At 46.5% G+C, this 21969-nt stretch overlaps 2 protein-coding genes across 8 annotated transcripts in view; one reads left to right on the top strand and one right to left on the bottom strand.

The window, feature by feature from the left end:
* Nucleotides 1-8418, bottom strand: part of LOC105274942 — a 52242-nt gene extending 43824 nt beyond the window's left edge. For 2 of the 7 annotated variants that reach the window (XR_893152.3, XM_011331437.3), the window contains exons 1-4: nt 8073-8414; nt 6925-7937; nt 1877-2408; nt 1296-1374 (exon numbers count right to left, since the gene is read on the bottom strand). Coding sequence is in view for 6 of the 7 variants with exons in the window: in XM_011331437.3 (XP_011329739.1) it covers nt 1296-1374; nt 1877-2158 (361 nt within the window). In the remaining variant the exon portion in view is untranslated. Of the gene's footprint in view, nt 1-1295; nt 1375-1876; nt 2409-6924; nt 7938-8072 lie in introns of all 7 variants that reach the window. The other 5 variants (XM_011331435.3, XM_011331436.3, XM_011331439.3 and 2 more) reach the window with 5 other exon arrangements.
* A 4792-nt stretch (nt 8419-13210) lies between these two features.
* On the top strand, nt 13211-14110 carry LOC105274941 (protein UXT homolog). The gene is made up of 2 exons (XM_011331434.3): nt 13211-13353; nt 13564-14110. Exon 2 carries the CDS (start codon nt 13583-13585, stop codon nt 14030-14032), a length of 450 nt encoding a protein of 149 aa, XP_011329736.1. The 5' UTR covers nt 13211-13353; nt 13564-13582; the 3' UTR covers nt 14033-14110.
* The last annotated feature ends 7859 nt before the right edge of the window (nt 14111-21969 follow it).

Genomic DNA, 21969 nt, shown 5'->3' with positions numbered 1-21969 from the left:
AGAGAAGGACGGAGACTAGGAGAGCGTGCAACAGGTAGGCGATCTCAATTTTCATCGCGAATGCGTGTGTATGTACATGTTCATTAATGAGCAGGAACACTGTGGTAAATGGATGATCAACATGCATATCAAGTAGAGAGCAAGAGAGAGAAAGAGAAAAGAGAGATCTGCGCTGCGTGTGCATAAATTTAATGGAAAGCTTTACTTTTTGCGTTCGGACGCGCCGTCTATCTGAGAGATGTGCATCGTGTAGAAAAAGACCCGAGAGGAAGTCGGAGTTGGACGTATCAGCTGCTAATAATAAATTAATTCGGAACCCCACGGAATCGTTCGTCCACACGATTCGTTTCGCGAGAGAGATCGCGATGAATGAACGCCGGATAGTAATCGCGAGATAGATAAGAGAAACTTCGGACGCGCCTCGCTAAAGAGAAGAAAGTTTCGCGAGAGTCGCATTCGCGGGGGAAACTGACTCATTAAATTCAGATTACAGTCGGTTGTTCCGCGGGCAGCCGGACCGGCACGGAATTTGCTCCTCGTTCGAGTCGACGACGAAAGCGCAACGTGGACGTCGCAGTGTCGTCCGCTCGGCGTTCTATCGATCTAACAGAATAATCTGGGAGCCTCGGTGATGACATGCACATCAGGAAACACCACCGAGTCCGCGAACTGCGGAATACGCGAGGTATTACACAACCGTCGCGTGTCTCGCACGTCATATTTCTCTCGAGTACCTGCGATCGCGCGTTTTCGGAGAGAGAGATACATGAAACATCGGCATTTATAATACATCGTGAAATTCTGATGACCCCGGGAGGGTCCCTCGCAATACACGTCCACGCGAAACGTTTTTCCGTTCTCGGGAAAATTCTTATAAATACCAATCGTATTGCAATACGCAAAGGTTGCGATATCGTCGAATAAATCACGCGTTGCAGACGTTTACGTACGGCGAGATATTCAAATGCCAAACGAAATGACACTTGAACGCATCAACGCGTGCACATTAATCGCTCGTGAGTCCATGACGATGCGCGATTACCGCAAATCCGCGCTATATCGCGGCGAATAACGTCGGCAAGCAACGACTCGCCGTAAACACACGATACATGCACGTTTAATCCATCCCCAGGGCAGTTGCGAATAAGTATTTCTAGGCGGTTTAGCACACGACTTCAGCGCAGCTAATGTATAAAGTACGCTAGCTCGCGTCAATCTGCGTATAATGAATTATATTCGATCTGCCTCATGCATCAAGCAACACTAAAAGCAAATTGGATGTCAATCTTACTCACTCTTATATTTCTTCACGGTTCTCTGCTTTTTACTCAAGTTCAGCAAGTAGATGTCCATGTCTAACGGCATTGGCTTCGTCTGTCGTGAAAAATTCAATTATCATCGCAATCCTGATGAAAAATATGTTGCGGCTGCAAAGCACGTAAGTACGTCTATCCGAATGGAAAAGTCAATCGCTTAAAAATAACGTGAATAAGAAATCCCGGGATTCATTCGCGCAATTTTTCAAAGTTATGGAAGAAAGCGGAAGTGTAGGTTCCATAAGCTGCACCAGATTCAACACAGAGATTAAGAAACAGTCGGTCGCTACCAACCGCACGATGGTACGTTCACGGTATTTATAGATCACCGGTGAATACAAGAGGCCGTCTTAGCGAAGAGCGTGTCCGTGCACTTTATCTCAACATAACACAGCGATCTGCTCGGTAATCAATTTACAGCCGCGAATAAACGTTGGAGGCTGACGCGTCGATTTGCATTTAGCGTTCGTGCTCGATAACATTTCGGTTTCGGGGTGACTTTTTGCAGCCGCAACTTTCTGCGATCGTGAGAGCCTCCTGAAAAATAAAAAGGGACTTACCTCTACAGGGAGAATTTTCTTGGACCTGTCCATCTCGATGGCTCTCTTCAGAGCCGTCTGTCTCGCTTGCACCCTCTGTCGCTCGACGGTAAGCTGACATGCCGGGCACTTGCAGAACTGATATTTGCAGTATCTCTTGTGCTGCTTGAGTCCAATGACCAGCCCGTGGTTGTCACATCGCATGCAGCACGGCTGCCTCCGCTTCTTGGGCTGCGAATTCGAGGACGCGTTCGAGTTGCCCGCCTCGGATCCGTGGTCCTCGTCCTTATTCATGGTGCTCATGGGGCTTTTACTTTTATCGACCAGTAAGAAGCGCGAATCTCGCTTGGGTTTCCTCCTCACGACGGTGAGAAACGATCGCTGCTCGTGATCTCTCGGCGACGTTGAAGAAACCGATCCAGATGGCCGATTCCGGTCGGATAAAGCCACGGCGATTATATCGTTATTCCACGTGGCCGAGGAGCGCCTGTTACGTTAACCGTAAAACAAACCCCTCATGTCGCTATCCGGATATCTTTTGCGATCCCGTTATCTGAAACACGCATAGAGTTTCCGTCTCTCAGTGAGATGATTAAGAAAGGAGAATAATCGCAACTAAATATCATATTTTAATTCGCGCGAGCTATGGCTGGAACGAGGTGCATCGAGGCAGTTATTGCCTCAGTTTGTTTCGAAAGCAGCGCAGCGAAGCGACAGATCAGCAATTTCGCTTGAACTTTCAACCGTGTCCACGTGAAAGGTGAATCCCGTGAAATTCGCGGAAGCCAATAATTTTTGCGCGGTAATATATCGCCCGTACTTCTCTCTCTCTCTCTCTCTTCCTTTCCTCAAGCCGAGTACAAAGCTCGAGTTTGCCCTGTTGCTACGATGATCGATATGCGATACATCATCAAACGCAGTGTATCGCCTGTGCGTAGATTATTCATGGTGGATCAATACAAAGTAACTTTTGCAGTCTGTCCTTTCGCGGGCATCGAAACTGTAATCGACTGGAGGAGTCGTAAAATATGCCGACGCACTCGATCGATCTGCGTCATTAAAAACGTCGTTGCGAGGATAGAGAAACACTTGTCCGCTTTGGATATACCAGCGCGACCAGGCTCTGTCTCTTTGTCTCTTGAAAAAATATGACGATAACCAATGTGATAACTCGCTCGCAACTATCTTCTGCAATTGATCCAACAAGAACGAGTTGCAAGATTAGCAGGATTATGTTCTTTTATCTATGTAAATCGAAACACAGAATCGCTCGAAAAGATTGTTCTGATTCTGATCGAGACAAATACTCGGTCTCTCAGATCTTATCAAATTCAAGTCAATAGATTAGAAGGTCGACTGCATTCGTGTCGGATAAACGTGCGTTTTCATGAATCTTGCAAACAATGTCAACATGTCGTAAGCGCGTATAGCGCGCCTGAATAAAAGATAACGCTCGGCGAAGCGCTGCACGTTGCGTCAAATGACAACAATTAATCCGGTGTTGCTGCCGATGACGTGAACGGAGGGTGAGCGAACGCCGATCGAAAATCGCGGCGGCTACCGCGGTGCGTCAGCAAAAGACGCGTCCATTCGCGAACGTATATGAACAATAAAGTTCCGCAAGATCTATTACTAGCGAGTCGTGTACGCGAGTCTCGAGATAAGGGATACCCGAGCCTGAAATGGGTAATGGATAAACTGCATCCGCAAAAATTATGATAAATTCTGACACGGCTAAAGCCACTGTGAAGGACATGGGAGTCACGACCTCACGAAGGTAAAGATACGTCCCTCCTGCGCCCTCCACCTTTTCGCTTCCCTGACACCTCGCCCGCCGGCAGCACCGGGGGACGGTCATGGCAGGTGAGGTGAGGTAAAAGATACGCTGTACAAGAGGTACAGCGCATCAAAATCCGCCCCATTAAACACTCGTGCCGCATCTAAGAACCAAGGATCTCAAATTATATTATACATAGTGAGAGAGAGAGAGGAAGGGAGGGAGAGCGTATTCTCAAGATTTCAATGAAACCTTGCGAGAAATTTATTGTTACACGCGGTCACGTTTGATCGCGTGGCGATAAGGAAATTTCGAGTCTACAAAGATCGATTTGAGAGAGACGATATCAATTTCTACGATTTTCGTCAATTCCACGTGTGCCATAATTATTATATAACGTAAGAGAAAAACCGTTCGCCCCTACTATTATCTCGAGTGAAAAGTTTATTAATTATTCCGCAACGTTCTAGCGCTGATCGCATACACAGTTGATGTAATCGATAGAACAATACAAGACAATGTGACAACAGAAATAAAATAGTTACTAGCGCTATCGTTACATCGCTGTTCTTGGAGGAGGAAAAAAGTCTTTGCATCATTAAAACTCGGTATCGCGAAGTAAGTTTGTATACGGATCTATTTATGTAACCACGCAATACTTGAATTCTCGACGATGCAGCTCTATATAGTTCGCTTTTTGTGGTGGCAATACAATTATATTGCCAGCAAAACTAAACTAGAGCTCTGGACTCATCAAACAAGTGTTGGCAATTACACGATGCCGCATCTCGAAGGAATTAATAATCAATTAACTAGATATAAAGAATCAACGAATGCTTCTTACGAAAGGAATATCTCGTCAATTTGGAAACGCGTATTTCAACCATGAATTATCAGAATGGCGATTGTAGATAACTGATAAATTTCGTAAGAGCATGTGATATTTTCCGTGATTTGATAATGTTTTCTTTGTTTTTTTCTCTTTTTTTCTGATCAAGTGTTTTTGCTCGCGTTTCAAAGAAACGGACATCATGAGATTTGACGCTACCAGTACTGTAATCAGCCATGATGTAATCCTTACAGTATGGATCATGTTGGCACTGATCGGTGCTTTCCTACGTGATAATAATGGCCGCCGAGGTTGAAATCCGCATGCGATACCAGTATCGCCTGCGCAGAGTCATATAACTGACAATGTCTTCCGCGATGCCTCGGCAGGCCGATTTATTCATAGATTCACTTCGATTCGTCGCATATAAATGAAGCCGGAGAGAATAAGAGAGCACTGAATAGTACTCCATTACCGAGATCTCAATCTCGCGCTTTCCCTCATTCACTTTTTTTTCGAATAATACTCAATTACCCGCGTGCAATTAGTTACGTAGACGCCTAATAAGATTTTCAGAGCAAACATCTGCAGCTCTCATTTATTCCCGATTAATGCCACTATTTGTGGCCATTGCCGCAACATCCGCGATAGCAATCTGATACTCGAATATCGCCAGCTACTTGCCAACTCTTGTTTAACCATGGAAAAGCATCGCGTGCTGGAACGACCGATAAATATGTACATGGGGAAATGGAAATTTTAGAAAAATTTCAATGTGCTTACCAACACCGATGCCGCCGCGACGATTGTATGTACGGCGAGCGCGCGTTCACGAGTTCAACAGAGAGCGAGAGAGAGAGAGAGAGACTCGGAATAAATACGCGTACGCGTATATACACGTCGCGACGTTATCGCGGGATCGCCGCGAACGCGTTCTCCTCCGCGAGTGCACGTTGGCTTAGCGGGAAACGAATAATGCAGCCGCGTCGCGGTAGGAAGCGGATTCATCTCTCTCCGCGCGTAGGTACATTGTATCCCTTCTATCTTGCACTAGCCGGCTTTTCATGTAACGGCAAGTGCTCGACGGGTCCACCGCCGCCGCGGAAGATGCTATCGGGTAGCCTGACGTATCATGGAGAGGTGACGGGGGGGAAGGGTCTCACGCGACGACCTCGACTAATTGCGCGCGGACTGCTCGCTCGCGCGCTCATTGAACACTCATTATCGACTATGCGCCATGCGTTCGCACGATACCCTCGTCCCCCTCTCCGTCCCGCCCCTCGTGGCTTTCCCACCCCCGCGCCGCTTCCACATCCTCCGGCCGCCGCTCGCTCGCTCGCTTTCTGCTGCATCGTCGTCCTATTTCCGGACGTTCGCCTGATGTTAGATTTACATAGCGCAAGTCAGCGCCGTGATATCGCATGTGGTATCACGCCGGTCCCATAATTCCGGTTTAACATTTAACCGCGCGCGGCGCGACAAAATATGTTAGCCGTACGCTAACGCCGCGATCGCACAGATGGCGAGATCGATCCTCGACGGATCTCGACGGCCAGATATCCGGTTTTCAATGCTCGAGCGGACGCGACAGATCCGGTATAGGTTATCTAGAGCGGCCCGCGCGTTGCACGCTCGGTACACCCGAGGAGCTCATATAAATTCAGATTTAACTTGTCCCGCGTTGATAAGGAGAAATCGGGGTAGGCGACTGAATAAGAGATCGCGTGGAATCGATTAGATCGACGCGACCGTCCGAGATAGGGTACTTTCCATTTAGTGACTCAAGTCGACACAAGTTGACTTTTAGGCCGGATGTAGATCATTTCATTGGCTACGGAGTATCGCCTAAATCAACTTGTGTCGTCTTGAGTCACTAAATGGAAAGCATCCATTCATGCGCGCGCGCGCGACAGCAACTGACAAAGTTTCGTGAGGACAATGAAATAGAATCCCCAACGGTATGCCTTACGTGTAAAATAGGTAGCGGAAAGTCGAACGTTGTTACGAAGTTGGCCCGGCGTCGATTGCGCGCCGCCGCCGACTGCATCGTAAAACTTGGTGTGTGTGCGCGCGCGTGCCTCCTCGAGATTAGAACTCGGTTCGAATTAGCGTGCGCGTTCTATTTTCACAGATTCTCGCGAACCAGCGCGCAGTTACATAATTTTGTCATACCGCCACATTGAGATTTCCGTAAATAAGATGCTAATGTTACAGCGACGTGCGCGTTTCTCTCTTCCTCGTCGTCGTCCGACAAAGACGAAGAGGTTACACGTACCATTCGAAGAAATAGCGCAACGTAAGCGGTGTAAGAAAGTAGCAGCGACGTCTATTTTTTTCCAAACGCTCTTCTCTCGCCGGCAACTTCAGTTTGAAGGAAACAATCGCGCGGGAGGTTCAAATGAAAGAATGAGAGAGAGAGAGAATTTCTTTTTCTTCGTAACATAATGCGATATGATGACTTACCTAACCTTCCTCCTTCCGTAGACCTTCTCTCGTCCGCTCCCTCGGTCCCTTCGGTCCCTATCCCCGTAATGATCGCCCGGGATAAATTGAAGGTACCTGCGGCCCCGACTTCCGTCACACGCGCGCAACACACTGTATCCAGCAATTACGGGAGATCCACCGGCGCGGCTCTCCAGCCTACCGTGCTCGCTCGAGAGATTCCGCGCGCGGAATCCGTTCGCGCGACCCGGCCACGCGGCTGACCAGAGCGCAGCTGCGTCACACGTGCGCGCCCGCGAAAAAAGCACGGCGGAGCGCGAGCGCGCCAACTATTGCGCCCGCGATGCGCGCGACTTCGTTACGGATCTCGTGCACGGGGCACGACGGCGGCGAGCGCGGCAGGAAGTCTCCACCTCCGGAAACGTACCCAACCGCCCCTCTTTGCCACCTTTCTCGCCCGCTTTCCCACTCCCGTCCTCTTTTTCCCTTCTTTCCGGCTTCCGTCTTCCTCTAATCGAGATTTGCGGTCTACTTATCGGTTCCCAAATAGGCCGTTCTGCGTTTTCCGCTTCTTCTTTCTAGAACCTTCCTGCTAGAAACTACGCGGCCTTGCGTTATCGTCGTCGTCGCAATTGTCGTTCGGCGGTCGTTACGCGGCCACGGCGAGGCGAACGTACGAGCAAACCGACGTGCGAGCGCACAGTGATAGATCCCGAAGGACGGTAGCACAACAAAACGCGAACGGCAAAACGGCGGGCACTGTACTGCACACGCGCACTACGTCCAGCCTGCGCTTCGCCTACTACGCGACGCGTGTCATACCGTGCTGTCGCCGCTTGTGGGATCGTCGTCTGCTTCGAACGCGCGGCTCTCCTCCATCCACCTTCTACTATCTCGGCGGTCGATGATCGATGAACGGCCAATCTGATCCTACTACGGCGTACACCGTGAGCGGTTGGTAGCCGTCGGTCGGTCAGCGGGCGAGGTGAGCGCAGGGCCGCGAAGCTCCAATGTATTTCGCGTGATCGGCGCCCCTTGAAAATCACCAGCGATTTAAATCGAACGAAATATCAACATGGCGCCAACTCGCTCTCGAACGGCGCAAATGCGCGTGCGAGTTGGAAACGTTGAGAGGCGTAAGCGGGGGGGGGGGGGGGGAAGTATATTACCACGGACGCTGGTCATCCCAGATACGTCGGATCGTGCGCAGGCGCCGAGCGATGGTCCGACGGTACTGAAGACGCACGGCCACAGGGCAAGGAGGCAAGAAACAGCGGAGCGGAATGAAACACGCAGTTGGAAGCCAGCAATCCGCCTGATGCGCGCCTGCATACAGTCCGTAACTCACTAAGAATGCTGGTAGCGGCGGCACGTCGCGAAATGCATGTTGGCTGCGGGGCAGGCCAGGGAGGGAGCACGTCGCAGTCAAGGGAGGAGGTACGGTGGCGACCGCGGGTGTGCGGGAAGCCAGGAGGGAACTCCCGTGGCTGTGTGTAGCGGTCAGGCCGCGTGGAGGTGGCACGCGGCTTTGGACGGAACGTCGAGGTTTTACGATTGAATCTATCCGACCGACAGAGAGACGATCGACCGACCGCCGTGTAGATTATATACCCTGTGCCTATGCGACAAACGGCACTGTCGGACGATGACGAGTCCCGGACGTGGGTGACGGAAATCGCCGAATCTCCGCACGCGATATCTCGCTCTGATTTAATAGCGCTCCGTCTGTTGATGTAATAACTTTTATCTTCTTTGAGGCCTGAGCAGTCGGTCGAGAAGCCTCTAGGAGGGCCAATATCGATGGTGCATTTCAAAAAATCATCGTGCAATCTCGCGCTACAGGTGCATGCGGACAATACAATCTGAACAACCGAATGCGGGCGTAATCATGCCGAGATAGGAATGAGAGTGCGCGTAGCGCGTGTTCACGCAGGAACGACCAGCAGTCGTAAAACGTAGCTAGTGGCTAGTGAAAAAAAGATTTGATACGTGTATACGAGCTTTTCGCGCGTTTGATATCCTTCGTGGAGTGCACGCACGGTCGGTGTCGCGCACGTCCATGCGATCCTTTTTACCTGGGTAGCCGACTATAATGGTCAGATAAGAAGAGATAAAACATACCGGCTATCTCGGTTCCACGACGTTTTATTTTTGTTTCAAGTTGTAACATTTACGCGCACTCGCTCGTCGAATATCGCATGTTGCGTTATTTACGTTACGATCGGCGCCATTAGGCAGTAAATTAACAGTTTCGAGGATCTCGGCTGTATCAACCGGCATCGGGAAAAACGTTAGATAACGCGAGTGCAAAGAGCGTCCTTACAATGCGAAGCGCTTTCAGCGAGTCTTTCTTTCCGACCTAATTTACACTCCGTTTTATTGGCCGGGTACTAAAAATCGGTTATTTCTTTACCGCGAAACTTTACCACGTATTGTGCAACAGACTATTACATTTTATGAGCGTAATAAATCCTCCGAATGACCGTTTAGCGTGGTAGTGGCACGGGATAAAAACATTCACATTTATCATCATCTTTATAAGTATTCGTTTCAAAGTGGGAAATGTTCTAATACCCGGCGAGAAACGTGAGAACCCTACGTTTGTTCCTCGCGGTAATTTAAAAAAATTCTCTTCTCTTTCCCTCATTCATTCCTGTAGGCATTTTCCTCATTAGTCGCGAAATTTCATCGTAATAATTTCTCCTTTTTTATCGCCGTTTTTGATCGCGAGAGGCGAAGGGGAAATCGCCGTCGCGATTGTCGGAGGGAAAAGGTTTCAGAGAGGGTGTCGTGTTTGGCAGACGTAGAAAGAGCGAAGGAGGAAGAGAGGGGACGGTCGTAAAATGCCGGCGAAGTGGATTCACGGTGCGATAGTCAGCGTTTGGACAGGACAGATACGCGATACCACTTGGTTGGTTGGTACTCCACTTGTGGCTGAATTTACTGATTGAACCGCGGCAGCCGTCGTTGCGGTGGAAACGGATTTTACGCGTTCCGGAGATGCCAGCGCGACTGCACTGAATTGTTTCTACGGGAAGATCGTAAATCTCCTATAGTCGATCCGGCTCGAAATACGTGAGTTCGGGACTCGGGACTCTAATCCCACCGGGAAACTGCCGGTCGATGAAACAACGTCGACGTCCTTAGCTTTACTGGGACTCGCGTTTATCGGGACGGTGCATATCGCTGCATGGCATGGTTGCATTAGTAGTTCCGCGGAATCCCGTAAAGTCTCAATTCCGCTGTTAGAGGCTCGAGCGGCGACGGCTTTGTCACGTGACATGTATGCATTGTAATTTTTAATAACGGCGCGGCGAGGGGAGGAGGTGGGCAGCGCGTTGCCGAGCATGTCGCACGGACGAGATATTAAGTTGGTAATAAGGTAAGTTTCGTATGCCGAGAAACGGGCAACAAAAGCAAATCGTGATAAAAGATATCGAACCGTGCACGCTACTCGAGTGTCAAGTATCCAGCCGGATACGACTTGCAGGCCCGTTAAAAGTGTTCTGCAACGATAGCGCGGCCCGTTCCGCACGGTAACAGAGACATGTCGGGGACATCAACCCGAAAAGGAAGATGCCACATGGCAGATTGGCCGGAGCCCGCCGAATCGCTCTGATAAGGAATCTCGAGTTACATACGGCGCATCGAGAGATGCGCTCATTTTAAAATCGAGCGATCAAGGTGCAGCGGGATACGTATATTCGCGATTGTCCGATTATCACGATTGATGCGCTTCACTGCGAATCACGCGAGCGGCAATCGGCGAGAATGCATAATTGCGTCGATCAGTTCCGAGATACGCCTGTGCATTTTAACGTTTCCTTTCAAGCTGATTGGCGTGCACATTCGCCGGCAATTTTAATATGTTTGCACAATCTATGAGAAACTCTCGCTCTCGAGAATCCCGAGACTTGTAACACGAAGAATGCACAGCAAAGTTCTACAACATTCTTGATAAAAATCATCCGGTCGTTATCAATTTATATACCGGGGAATACATTTTGCATATCGTCTGCATAAATTTACATTAAGCACGGAAAAACAACTCGGCTCTGTATGCCGCGTATCCATGAATAAGTCACTTGTTTTGCCAACTTGTTTTGATTTTTATGGACCACGCAGTTCTTGTCGATAAAACTCTATAAAAAACATTTACAGACCGATCCACTTTGACACTATTGACTTCTTTAAGTAAGCGTAAGAAATATGAAATTATGAAAAAAATGAAAATATGAAAATAAGATGGAGTTTCACATCGCGGATCACGGAAAAAAATTGGCATACAAAATATCTATTACGTGATATAGATTCCTCATCTGCATAAATCCTTCGGAGAAGCAGCACATGCAACGAAATGTCACGCCACGTTTTTAAACTACGATCGGCATCGCGTTGCGTGAGCAGACATGATGAGAAAAATGCAGTAAACACCGTCCTGTGGAAGAAAGGAAATAAAAAAAAGGCCTCTGCACTCGCAGAGACACGATGTAAACGGGATAAGCAAGTAGCTGGAGAAGAACCAGGCAGTGAGATAGCATATAAGCGTAAAAGCTGAATTAAATAAGAGAAAGGTGTGTACGCACCGCACGGATCGCTCTTGTGAACTTTAAGAACTGTTTTCGACGCATTAGGCAATATTAACTGGTTATTAATATCCATTAGCGCAAGCGGTATAAATAATTCTGATACTACGGACTCGTTATCGTGGACTTAAATTTAGTAATTTTATAGGTACAAGTTGAAACGTTTGATAACATAACTATCCTAGTATACAAGATTGTGTTACAAATTAATAATCAAACGCAATAATTATACACAATTCCCAATGTTTGGAAAAATGTTTGAGGAAACAATTAGTCTTTACGCTTGCGATTGACTGATAACATCCCACATCGTGTTTGAGATGTGATCTATTCATGGTCCAAGTTCGTCTTTGTATTACATTTGATCGATTCTTGAGATCGAGATGATGTTTCCCATGTGTGCACGGTGCTTAATGCGGTGCATGGTAACTAAAGTTGCCGGTGGGCGTCAAAGGTTTAATTCGCCGCCTTGAGCAACCGACTGTGCTACCTGGTCGGTTAGCACGCCATCGTCTTCGTGAAATTCACGAGAAGCAGGACACGTTACAGATAATATAAGGGTGAATTCACACCTTGGCAGAATAGCAGAAAGCAAAAGCCAATCAGAACTCGCGCGGATAGTCGACAGTTGGCGGAAAGATAGAAGCAGAAAAGCAGAATGTGCATACTGTCGACTACCAGCGCGAGTTCTGATTGGCTTCTGCTTTTCTGTTTCCCGCTATTCTGCCAAGGTGTGAATTCACCCTAAAAGGCGGTAGAGAGCGCCGAAAAGATCCCAGTCGCGTTCTCGAAAACGAGTTAATGCCGCATCGCGGCTCGCCGTAACGATCTTCTAGAAAACGCCGATTTTTCGTGGGACGGCGTTTTATAAGGGCGATCCTTTCTTATCAAATGAACGAGTGTACGGATGTGCTGCGCCATATACATTCGGCTCTGCAATTTCCCCCGGTCGGTAGTCCCGACTGGACGTTACCGGCTTTGCGATAGCGCTCGAAAATAGCCGGATTGCAGTTATTTCTCGTCTGCCAATGCGACCGGAGCGATTCGTGATAATGAGGTTGCTGACCTTGACTTCCATAGCTTCAGATAAATAGGCAATGCCCAATTCTATCAGTACAGCGTGAACAAAAACACTAAAGAGAGATAAAGAGAACTGGTCTTGTGTCTTGTAACGTTTCGCGCTCGTACGTGAATTTTCCTATCGTTTACAAGTCGTGTTATATGCTACCGGGCAGCTTTACTTTTGACAAACAATCGCGATAAATGCGACGCAAACAGCGCGCACCGTGATTACGTTTTGTCTACTAGCAATTTTCTAAATTGTAGTGCGGCGACTATCTGTCCAGAACGAAATTATTACACGCTCTGCTGCGCTAAGCGAATAGTGTGTGATCAGTCTCCACTATGCAAATGCACACTAGCTACCGTCGTACAACTACGTAACATGTGACCATAAATCTTGAAATTATTGTGTACTTTAATAGATAAATGCTGTTAATGGCCAGTTCTTGTCTTGAGATATCGATTAATAAAACATATGTTTGGCTTGTTATCGTATTCGTTCAAAAATGTTTCAATTTTAATTCGCCCAATCACAGATAGGCATAATAATAAAGTCAAACACTGATCTTGAAAGTCGATTAGAATAACTTCATAACTCCATGTCGCTAAAAATTCTTGACAAAACGCAGTAGGGATCTTCTTTAGCTGCTGACTGCAGTTTCGAGCTTCTTGAAAGTCCCGTCGAACTAAGAGAGTCGCACAATGTTTGACACGATCACGAAGTAATGGAAAAATGTATACATGTTTGTCAGAAAGATTTTGCAACGCGATTTTATAAGCTGGAATCTAAGACTTTAATGAAGTAAGTGATACTATCATCGTACAAGATAAAATTTACGATAAAATTTGCGTGTAGAATTTCGTGCATTCGTCGAATTCTTCTGTGACATAACCTGAAAATTCGACGCTCTAAAGAATATCGTATATTCAACTGTTTTGCGGGGGGTATATAGTTTTATAATAACAAGTATATATTCTTAATATTTATATATAATATTTGCCTATCTTGTAGAGCGAAAATCTAATTAATTATGGAGCCGCAAATTCACCAAAAGGTTGTGCAGTTTGAGACGTTTGTGAACGAGGTGTTAAAAGAAGATCTCAAACAATTGGAAAACAAGCTCGATGCGAAAAATGCTGACATTGCCGAATTTTTGCAATTGCAATCAGTGATAACGACATTCCAGAATACGAATATGAACAAAACCGGTTTTAATACCAAGATCGATATTGGACATAACTTTTTTATGCAAGCACACGTTACAGATGTTTCAGAGATCTTATTGAATATCGGTTTAGGGATTTATGTCGAATTCACGTTGGATGAAGCCCTCACGTTTATAAATGTACGGAGCAAGTTGCTAGAACGACAAGTTGCTAATTTGCGAAAAGCGATTGCCATGACCAATGCTCACATTAAATTAATACTTCTTGCGATAGGAGAGTTACAAGGAATCGGAGAAAACGTTTCAAAGGAATAAAACTTATTGTAATTAATAAAGTAAATTAATATTTATTGTAATTAATAAGATACAGATTAAAGTGGCTGTCACTCTCAGTGCTTCCTTGATTATTAAGAAAAACCAAGTCTGAAAGATTACATTTCTAATACTGATTAAAGAGATTGTCTGAAACGCTAGCCAAGACAAGATGGGATGTTTGAAAAGTGCTTCTTTTATCCCCCCTATCAAATTTTCGATACAGCCACTTATGCAAATATGTATGAAAGTAGCCTTCCTAGCATTTTTTCCCTGTTCTCTCTTCATACGCGTGCATCTTGTACTTTGCGACTTAAGCTGCTGCTGCTGCGCTGTATTATGAGTTAAAGGCTCTTGCATAATAAGTTCCAAGTGTTTACCAAAGTGCACTTATGCATACATTATCTACCCCTATTACGTGTAAAGAATATTCACAGCCAATTCATTCATTAAGTCCTCAAGACTCTCAAGAAAGATTCAGTTTCCCTTGAGATTTTGGTTTTCGACAGCATTTCGAAAAAAGAAAATAATTTTTAAATCTCTTAGACTACTGACAGCCAATAATATTACATGACCCCTGCATAAACTTCTGCCCATAAAACAATCTTATCACTCGTTGGAAATATAATTCGAAATATAATTACTTGGAAATCACAAATTTTTGACTGATTCTTCAGTTGTATTACTTGAAAACAGAAATTAATTCAATTTACTTATGATTTAATTTAACTTTGTCGTATTACTACTTTGATTTTTACTACGTACTACTTTCAATAAAAAACAGTGGAGGCTCGTAGCGGATATTTTGCAAACTAAAGATTAGTGACCGTAAGTCGGAGTTGTGAAAATCGAGCCTGTGTAATGGTAACTGCAGAATATCCGAGAATTCCTGTTTGGTTATCATTCTACGTTATTTGTGTTGCTCGGTCGGCATTCGCAATAGTTTATCGCCATCGCCTGACCAGCAGTTTCGGTCAGCCTGCTGCAGGATCGCCACTCGCGAGCTGAAGCAGCAACCACTCACGCACGTCTTGGGTGCACGATCATCCTCTTAGAGGGGTAAGGGGTTGTTTCTACCCTTGTTTTCCTTCCGAGACGAGATGCTCCGTGAGGGATGGAGGAAACTCGAAGGACCCGAGAGAGCCCACGGCGAAGATACGTGGCAGCCAGGCGTGAAAACGAGTTCACTGGTTATATGTTTCTCGGTTCGCCGGGGCGTTAAAGTGTTGAAATTTCATTAAGGGTCTAATGAAGCGCGCCGGATAAAGTCTCTCTTTCTCGCGCGGGCTGTTTGTTCGTAGGGTGGATGGCCCTTGGAGATGCGTAAGCGAATTTACATGCTTCAGGGTGGTTCTCGGTTACTCCGTCTCTCGGAAGACCGGAGCAACGGCTCGAGCTTTTCAGCCAGAACGTCCTTTCGCGTTTGAGAGGGTCCTCCCTCCTGCATGCGTTTCATTAGCTTTTCGTCATTAGCATTTTCTCCGAGCGACGATCTAAGGCACGCTCGCCCGCGCAAACGTTCTCAAAGTATGGCAAGACGGTGTCGAGCAAGACTTATGCGTAAGAACGTTCGTGCCACGTGTTACGTAGTTTAATCGGAAACGCGCGATTTTACCCTTACCTTTCTGTGCCATAAAGGCAGATTCAGGCGGTTTATAATAGATTCCTCGGATTTCTCAATACAAGGTAGCTGCGGAATCGTTTTATAATACATAGACGACGCTAAAATATCTTGTCAGACGTGACGGGGGGGAACTGCGGCAGAGCCGTTGATCACGGATAAAATATGCTTCGAAAAAATTGACTCGCTGTCCCTCGTGCAAGCTTTCACCAGGGAAAAGTTGGTTGGCGAAAAAAAAATGCTACGGTATTTTTATCGGAAATCTCGATAGGACGCTCGCGAGATTTAGATGGGTGCAAGTTGAATGGCGCACATCCCGATCGGGCACCCGTTCTGATTGCCCTTTCGAACGTTTTTTTGCATTGAAATTTCACACACGTGTAGCTATCAAAAGCCGTTGGCGTAATTGTGAGAAATAGTACGCGAGATTGCCTCGGAGGGTGCTAAGTCGAGGAGACTGCCTCACCAGCAGGTACTCCCGTCTTCAGGTCGGCCAAATGGATCAAAGTAGAACTTTGTTGCTCTCTTGTCTTTTATCGATGGATCGTGTACTGCCCTTGGGGTATATAAATACGTCTTTCTCACGACGGAAATAGGCGATCCGCGTATGTTGGGAATGCGAAATGTGGAGGAAATCGCGGACGGCCGCACGAAGGGATATGCACGAATAAAGGTTGCCAGACATATACCGCATGATATTTATTTTTTTTATTAAGTTTATTTTATATATCGACAACAACACGTCATACATTAGAAAACAGAAGATTTCTTGAAGCAAACTCGAATGAAAAGTTTTGTGGAACAATCCGAGAGACACTATGTGAGTGTGCCGCGCCATCATCTATGGAGTCGTATATATATAATATTGCGTGTCTTTGTGTTTTCAATATATGTCGCGTGTATGTATCTGTATGCAGTTCCATGTGTTTGCGCGTGTGTACATGTGCGTGTCTCCGTGTACTACGATACTCTTGTGTCTTCTCTCTCTCTCTCTTTCTCGCTTCTCTCTGATCACTCTCGTCATCTCACTCGCGTACCTTTCGCTCGTACCTTTTTCACGCCCTTTCTCTCCTCGCCCTTTCGCGCTCCTTTCGTGCCTTACGCCACACGTACGCGCGCACACACACGCACACGTTCTTTCCGCCCACCTTTCTCTCCCTTCTGGTCTTGCTTCCTACAACGTTTCACGTGCGCTCGCCTACTTCGAAATCGCCGATGCTCGATTCGCGCATCTCTACGCGAATTAAACCCGACTCCGCGGAAGGAAACTGCGCGAAATCGAACGGTCGAACTCGCGATCGTTTCGCCTTCGATCTCGCGTCTTCGGGGTTGGTAGTCGATAGTTTCCACCCTCGCACGCGTGTTTCTATTGTCCACCCTTTTTCTCTCGTCTCCTTCGCTAGCCCTCCCCTTGCACCGATCTCTCCTTCTTTGCATCTCGCCGATTCGCATCTTCTCTCGCTCTCTCACTCTTTCTCTTTCTTTCACTATCTCTCATTCTCGCTTTCGCTCGATCTCTATCTGTGAATCGTGAATCGTCTCTGAAAATACTTTGTGGTGTCGCAGTGAAAAAGTGGAAAATCATACGTGACGTTTAACGCGTTCCAGAGAAAAGGCGCCGCTCGTCTAGAAACAAGGAACAAACGAAACGTTCAGACTATTGGTCGCGAGGGGTGCAGAACTGAAATCGTGATTCCAAACGTAAGAAATTCGCACGAGGCGCCCTCCGCGTTTCATCCAGCCGCGCGCGGAATTTCGCACGATTTCCGCCATGTCTGCCATTTTTGGTGCCTCTATCTATCTATCTATCTATATATAATATAATATATTTATATTTATATATATTATTTTTTGTTTTTCTTTGCTTCAAAAAGCGGCAGTGCATCGTCGTCGAATTCACTCTCGGGCTTTGAGAAGGGAGGGCGATCGTTCTCTCTTTCTCTCGTTCCCTTTCTCTCTCTTGCGTTCTCTCTTTCTCATGCTCGCTCCCGTCCTCTCTTTCGTGCTCACTTTCTCTATCACTCCGTTTAATACTCTTTTTAGGTCCGATTCGCGACGAAATAGTCTCGAACCACTCTTCGTTTTATGGCCACGATATATATCTAGGAACGTCCGGGGTACGTCTGACGGCCTTTCGCGGCGAGAGAATGCAAATTTTGACTCCCGTGTCGAAAAAGAGGTGCCTAGCTCTCTCTCACTCTCTCACTCTCTCTCTCGCGTGCTCTCTCTCTCTCTCTTTCTCTCTCGCTCTCTCTCTCTCTCTTTTACGTGCGTGTTTCCGCCTTTTATTTAGCCAAAGATATATAAGGAAAACTAGCCACGCAGCACGAGCCAGCGATGCGACTCACTGCGCCTCCTCTTGCAATAATTTATGTACAATTTTACAACCTACGACGCCGCCGACGATATAATTTTATTCTCCTTATAGTTCACCTTTAAGTACACGAATAGGACCTAGACATCATTAATTTTTTTTCATCTTTACACTATACTAACGAAATCTAAACGTTCAATTTTCATTTTCACCACACTAGGAATAATAAATTTTGCCGTATCGTTAGTATACCTTTATAGAAATATGCTTACAAAAATAGAATTTCGTGAGGCGCGGAAAGCGCGTCGCTGCCGGATGCGGGCGAGTTTATAGGAATTTTTCTTCATCTTCGCTTTGATTCGGAAAATAGCCTCGTGCTATTGCCCTTAGACCTACGTTTCTTTTTCTTCATCGCCGAGTGGGTGACTCTTATCGGTTTTGCGCACGTTTTCGTGTGCGTTTCACGCGCCGCGCAGACCATCGGACGATTTCTCACCCGTGCGAATAATTTTACCGTGTGAATTTTCTCCCTCGCTAACTTTCGTCGCTCGCACACTCTTCACCGATCTCAATCGCTCTTTCTCTCTCACTCGCACTCGCGCGCGCGCTCTTTTTCTCTCTCTTTCTCTCTCCCTTTTACTCTTACTCTCGCAGACGCAGTCTTGCACGCACTCGCGCACGCACATTTGCACGCTACTCATCTCTCTTGACACTTTTTCCGTTTCTCTCGTCTCGCGTGGCATTCCCTTTCGTACCACTTGCTCGCCGCAATTCAAACTGTCTCGCTTATATGCGCAATCACGCACCCACGCATCAGTCAATCTGAATGTCTCCTCACTTTAAGCGCTCGAGTCGATCTCTTCGTTTTTTGTATAGTTTGCCAAGAACGTATATGTGTCTCGAAATTGTGAACAACTTATACATCGTTTCGCTGTCACGCATCGTATGTACGTACAATCAATGCAATCAATCGCCGTAATAATGACAACGGTGACAATCATAATCACGATAGGGTAGGAGATAACGTAATGTACATAGTTATGGGGGAGGGGATTGGACGAAACCGTCAACGAACAATGTCAATAATAAGTAGTAGACGGGTGACTGACGATAGTTAATCGCAATAATAATCGTAATCATACCGATAATCGTTATAAAGGTGTAATTTGTCATCATTTTTTTTGTTTTCGTATGCACAATAATCTCTTTTGTCCTCTCTTTTTTTCATTCACGTGCACTCTCACGCGCGCTCCTAAACCTCAAGGTAACATCATCATTTAGACTCGTCATTACAATATTACATTATTAGATTACATTATATCATAATACGCTAGCGTTTATTCAATAAATTTTACATACTTTGATACGCAGTATGATGGTTTCAAAAACGGTCATCGGCCAACCAAATTTTGTTCACACATCAATACACCTACGCTCAGTAGTCGAAGTAATTTGTACTTGTAGCCATATATTATAAATATTTTTAGTAGTTCGGCCTCTCTCTTTCTCTCCTTTGCTATCGTTTCGCATCTTTTCGTATCTCTCTTGTTTCATTCGGTCGCCAGTAGTTCGAGGCCCTACACATTTTTTGTTTTGATACGAATATTTAAATATTATTTTACCACCGTTTTCTTGTCCCGTTCTCTCCCCCTCTTTCTCTCGCACCCTTGTGTTCACATGTGCTCACTCTCTTTCTCTCTCTCACACTGATACACACACACATACACTTTCTGTTTTACTTTCTCACTCTCTCTTGCTCTCTCGCTCTTTTCCTACCACCCTATCTTTCGTCACCGTAAACTTTCGATCTGACGAAATTTTTTTTCCAAATCCTGGAAGTGATACGCTTCCGATATTCTATCGGTCTTTCATCATTTTCGTGTACTTCTTGCGCTAACTCTTTTTTTCTTCTTTATGATACTTAAATGGTATCTTTGCCAAAAATATATAAAAAGACATAATCGCGATTTCGAAATCGAAACAAGCGTGTTTCAGCTCGGAACGAACGGGAGCGCCAAGCAATGATGCAAGCGCGAGTGATGCAAGGACCGTTTTTGCCAGTTGCTTTTTTCAACGTTTTACGATATCGTCCCTGCGACTTTCCCTCTTTTTCATCGTCATCTTCTTCTTCTTCCGAAAAATTCCGCGAACGTCAACTTTGTGAACCGAAGAGGAAGTTTCGGCTTGCGTGACTTTGGACGCCACCACGAGGAGAGACATTTACAATTTGTGATTACGCACGCACGCGCGCGCGCGCGATCATTCATTCATAATGGCAACGAGTACAACCCCCGCGTGATCCGTGGATCACCGATGTCTCCCTGCGCGGCGCAATTACCACCTTCTTGGCACCTCCGCAGTTCCGAGCTTGCATCGAGATCGAGGCGCGGTCACCGGGCGACCAAAACGTTCCCGAAAATGTACAATAAATTTTCTCTCGACGTGTTCGTCGAGCTCTCGCGCACACAGCTACCCCCAAAAAGTACACACTCCCGCAAAACGCTCGTCAAGACCCGCCCAATTCCCAACGCACTCGCTCACTCGTTTCCTCCCCTATAATAGATCTTTCATCTTGTCTTTTTACAATAACTTCTTTAGAACATCCTAGAAACCATGAGAGGATAGATAAAGTTGATATTCTTTCTTTTTAAATTCACTTTTTTACACATCTAAACCTGCATCCGTTACGGACGGGATCGCCGGTGACCAGGCCGCCAATCGCGACAGTAGGATATTCAACCCCGCTCGACATTTCGTCATTTCTCTCTCTCTCTCTCTTTCTCTCTCGCCTTCCTCAGCTCATCTCTCGCTCGTGTACCATCGCGCTCACTCTCTATCACTCTCTTGCGGTCACGCGCCGTATTCTACTCGTAATTCGCTCTCGTAATACGCTTTCGCTCCCTCTTTCGCACTCACTGTCACGCGCTCACGATCACCTATTTAAATCTCTCGCTCTTTTTCCCTTTCTCTCGTTTTCGCTTTTTTTTTTCCTCAAATTAATATTATTATCATGATTCCTTGCTACGAATATGTCGCCCCTTTATTTTTGTCTGCCGCATCTAACGTATTTCTTTTTTTTCTTTTTCGTCTTTCGAAATGCAACCGCGACCTTTATAAAAATGTACACTTACTACGTTTAATTGTCATCATTTTCATCATTTAAGATACAACAACATACTATACGTATATGGCTCTACAGATGTTCGCTTGCACTGCAACTCAAACGTGTGTCGTGAATATCTCCCGGCACGTCGGCCATCGGCACGCGGATCGGCCAATCGGCGACCGAGAGCGTTCCTCGAGGAGGATCGTTCGCGCGCTGAATCGCGGGAGTTACCGTACTCTCGTCGTTTAGGCCCGTACTTTTGCTCTTTTTTTTTCTTTTTTATTTATTTCTCGTCGATGGAGTGGCGTCGATCGCGTCGTGCGGCACGCTTCGAAGCCGTCCCGTTCGCCCGATCGTCCGATCGCGCCAACGCCGACGAGTCTCGGGAGTATGGATTTAGTGTTCATTATTCTTAACTTTGTTTTTTTTTTTTTGGAAAATTAGGACCTTCCCGCGAGCCGAGTCGCGCAGTCGCCACTCGGACACGTCGAGAATTCTTGTTTAGAAACTCCTACCCGCGTTATGCTTCTGTCGGGGTACCCGCAAGCAACACTCCCTGGGCTGTTCGTTCGTCTTTTGCATCCCGTTCCTCGCAAACAGCTGACGACGGTGCCGGCTGTTCACCTGCATCTCTCCGTCTCGGTGTTGTTTTTTTCGTTTTCGTGTTTCCTCGCTTTTGGTTCCTCGGCACGAGTTTTTAATAGAGCTCGGTGGGCATAACGGCCTAATGAGAAAATCAGGATGTTAATTTCCACGGTGTGTAAAACGCACGGGTTATCGCGAATTCGAGGGCCAATTCTTGTTGCTCGACCATCCACTTACGCCCTTCTGTTTGATCTCAGCGCGGCGGATCGCGCCGCGTCGATTCGACAGGTCGCTCGGCCCGCGCATCGGGGGGG

Source organism: Ooceraea biroi, chromosome 1 (assembly GCF_003672135.1).
Source record: "Ooceraea biroi isolate clonal line C1 chromosome 1, Obir_v5.4, whole genome shotgun sequence".
Classification (NCBI taxonomy): Eukaryota; Metazoa; Arthropoda; class Insecta; order Hymenoptera; family Formicidae; genus Ooceraea; species Ooceraea biroi.
This window is presented reverse-complemented; position numbering and strand designations above follow the sequence as displayed.

What these genes read in the sequence shown, in the direction of transcription:
- LOC105274941 (XM_011331434.3), top strand. Translation starts at nt 13,583, where the DNA reads ATGGAGCCGCAAATTCACCAAAAGGTTGTGCAGTTTGAGACGTTTGTG.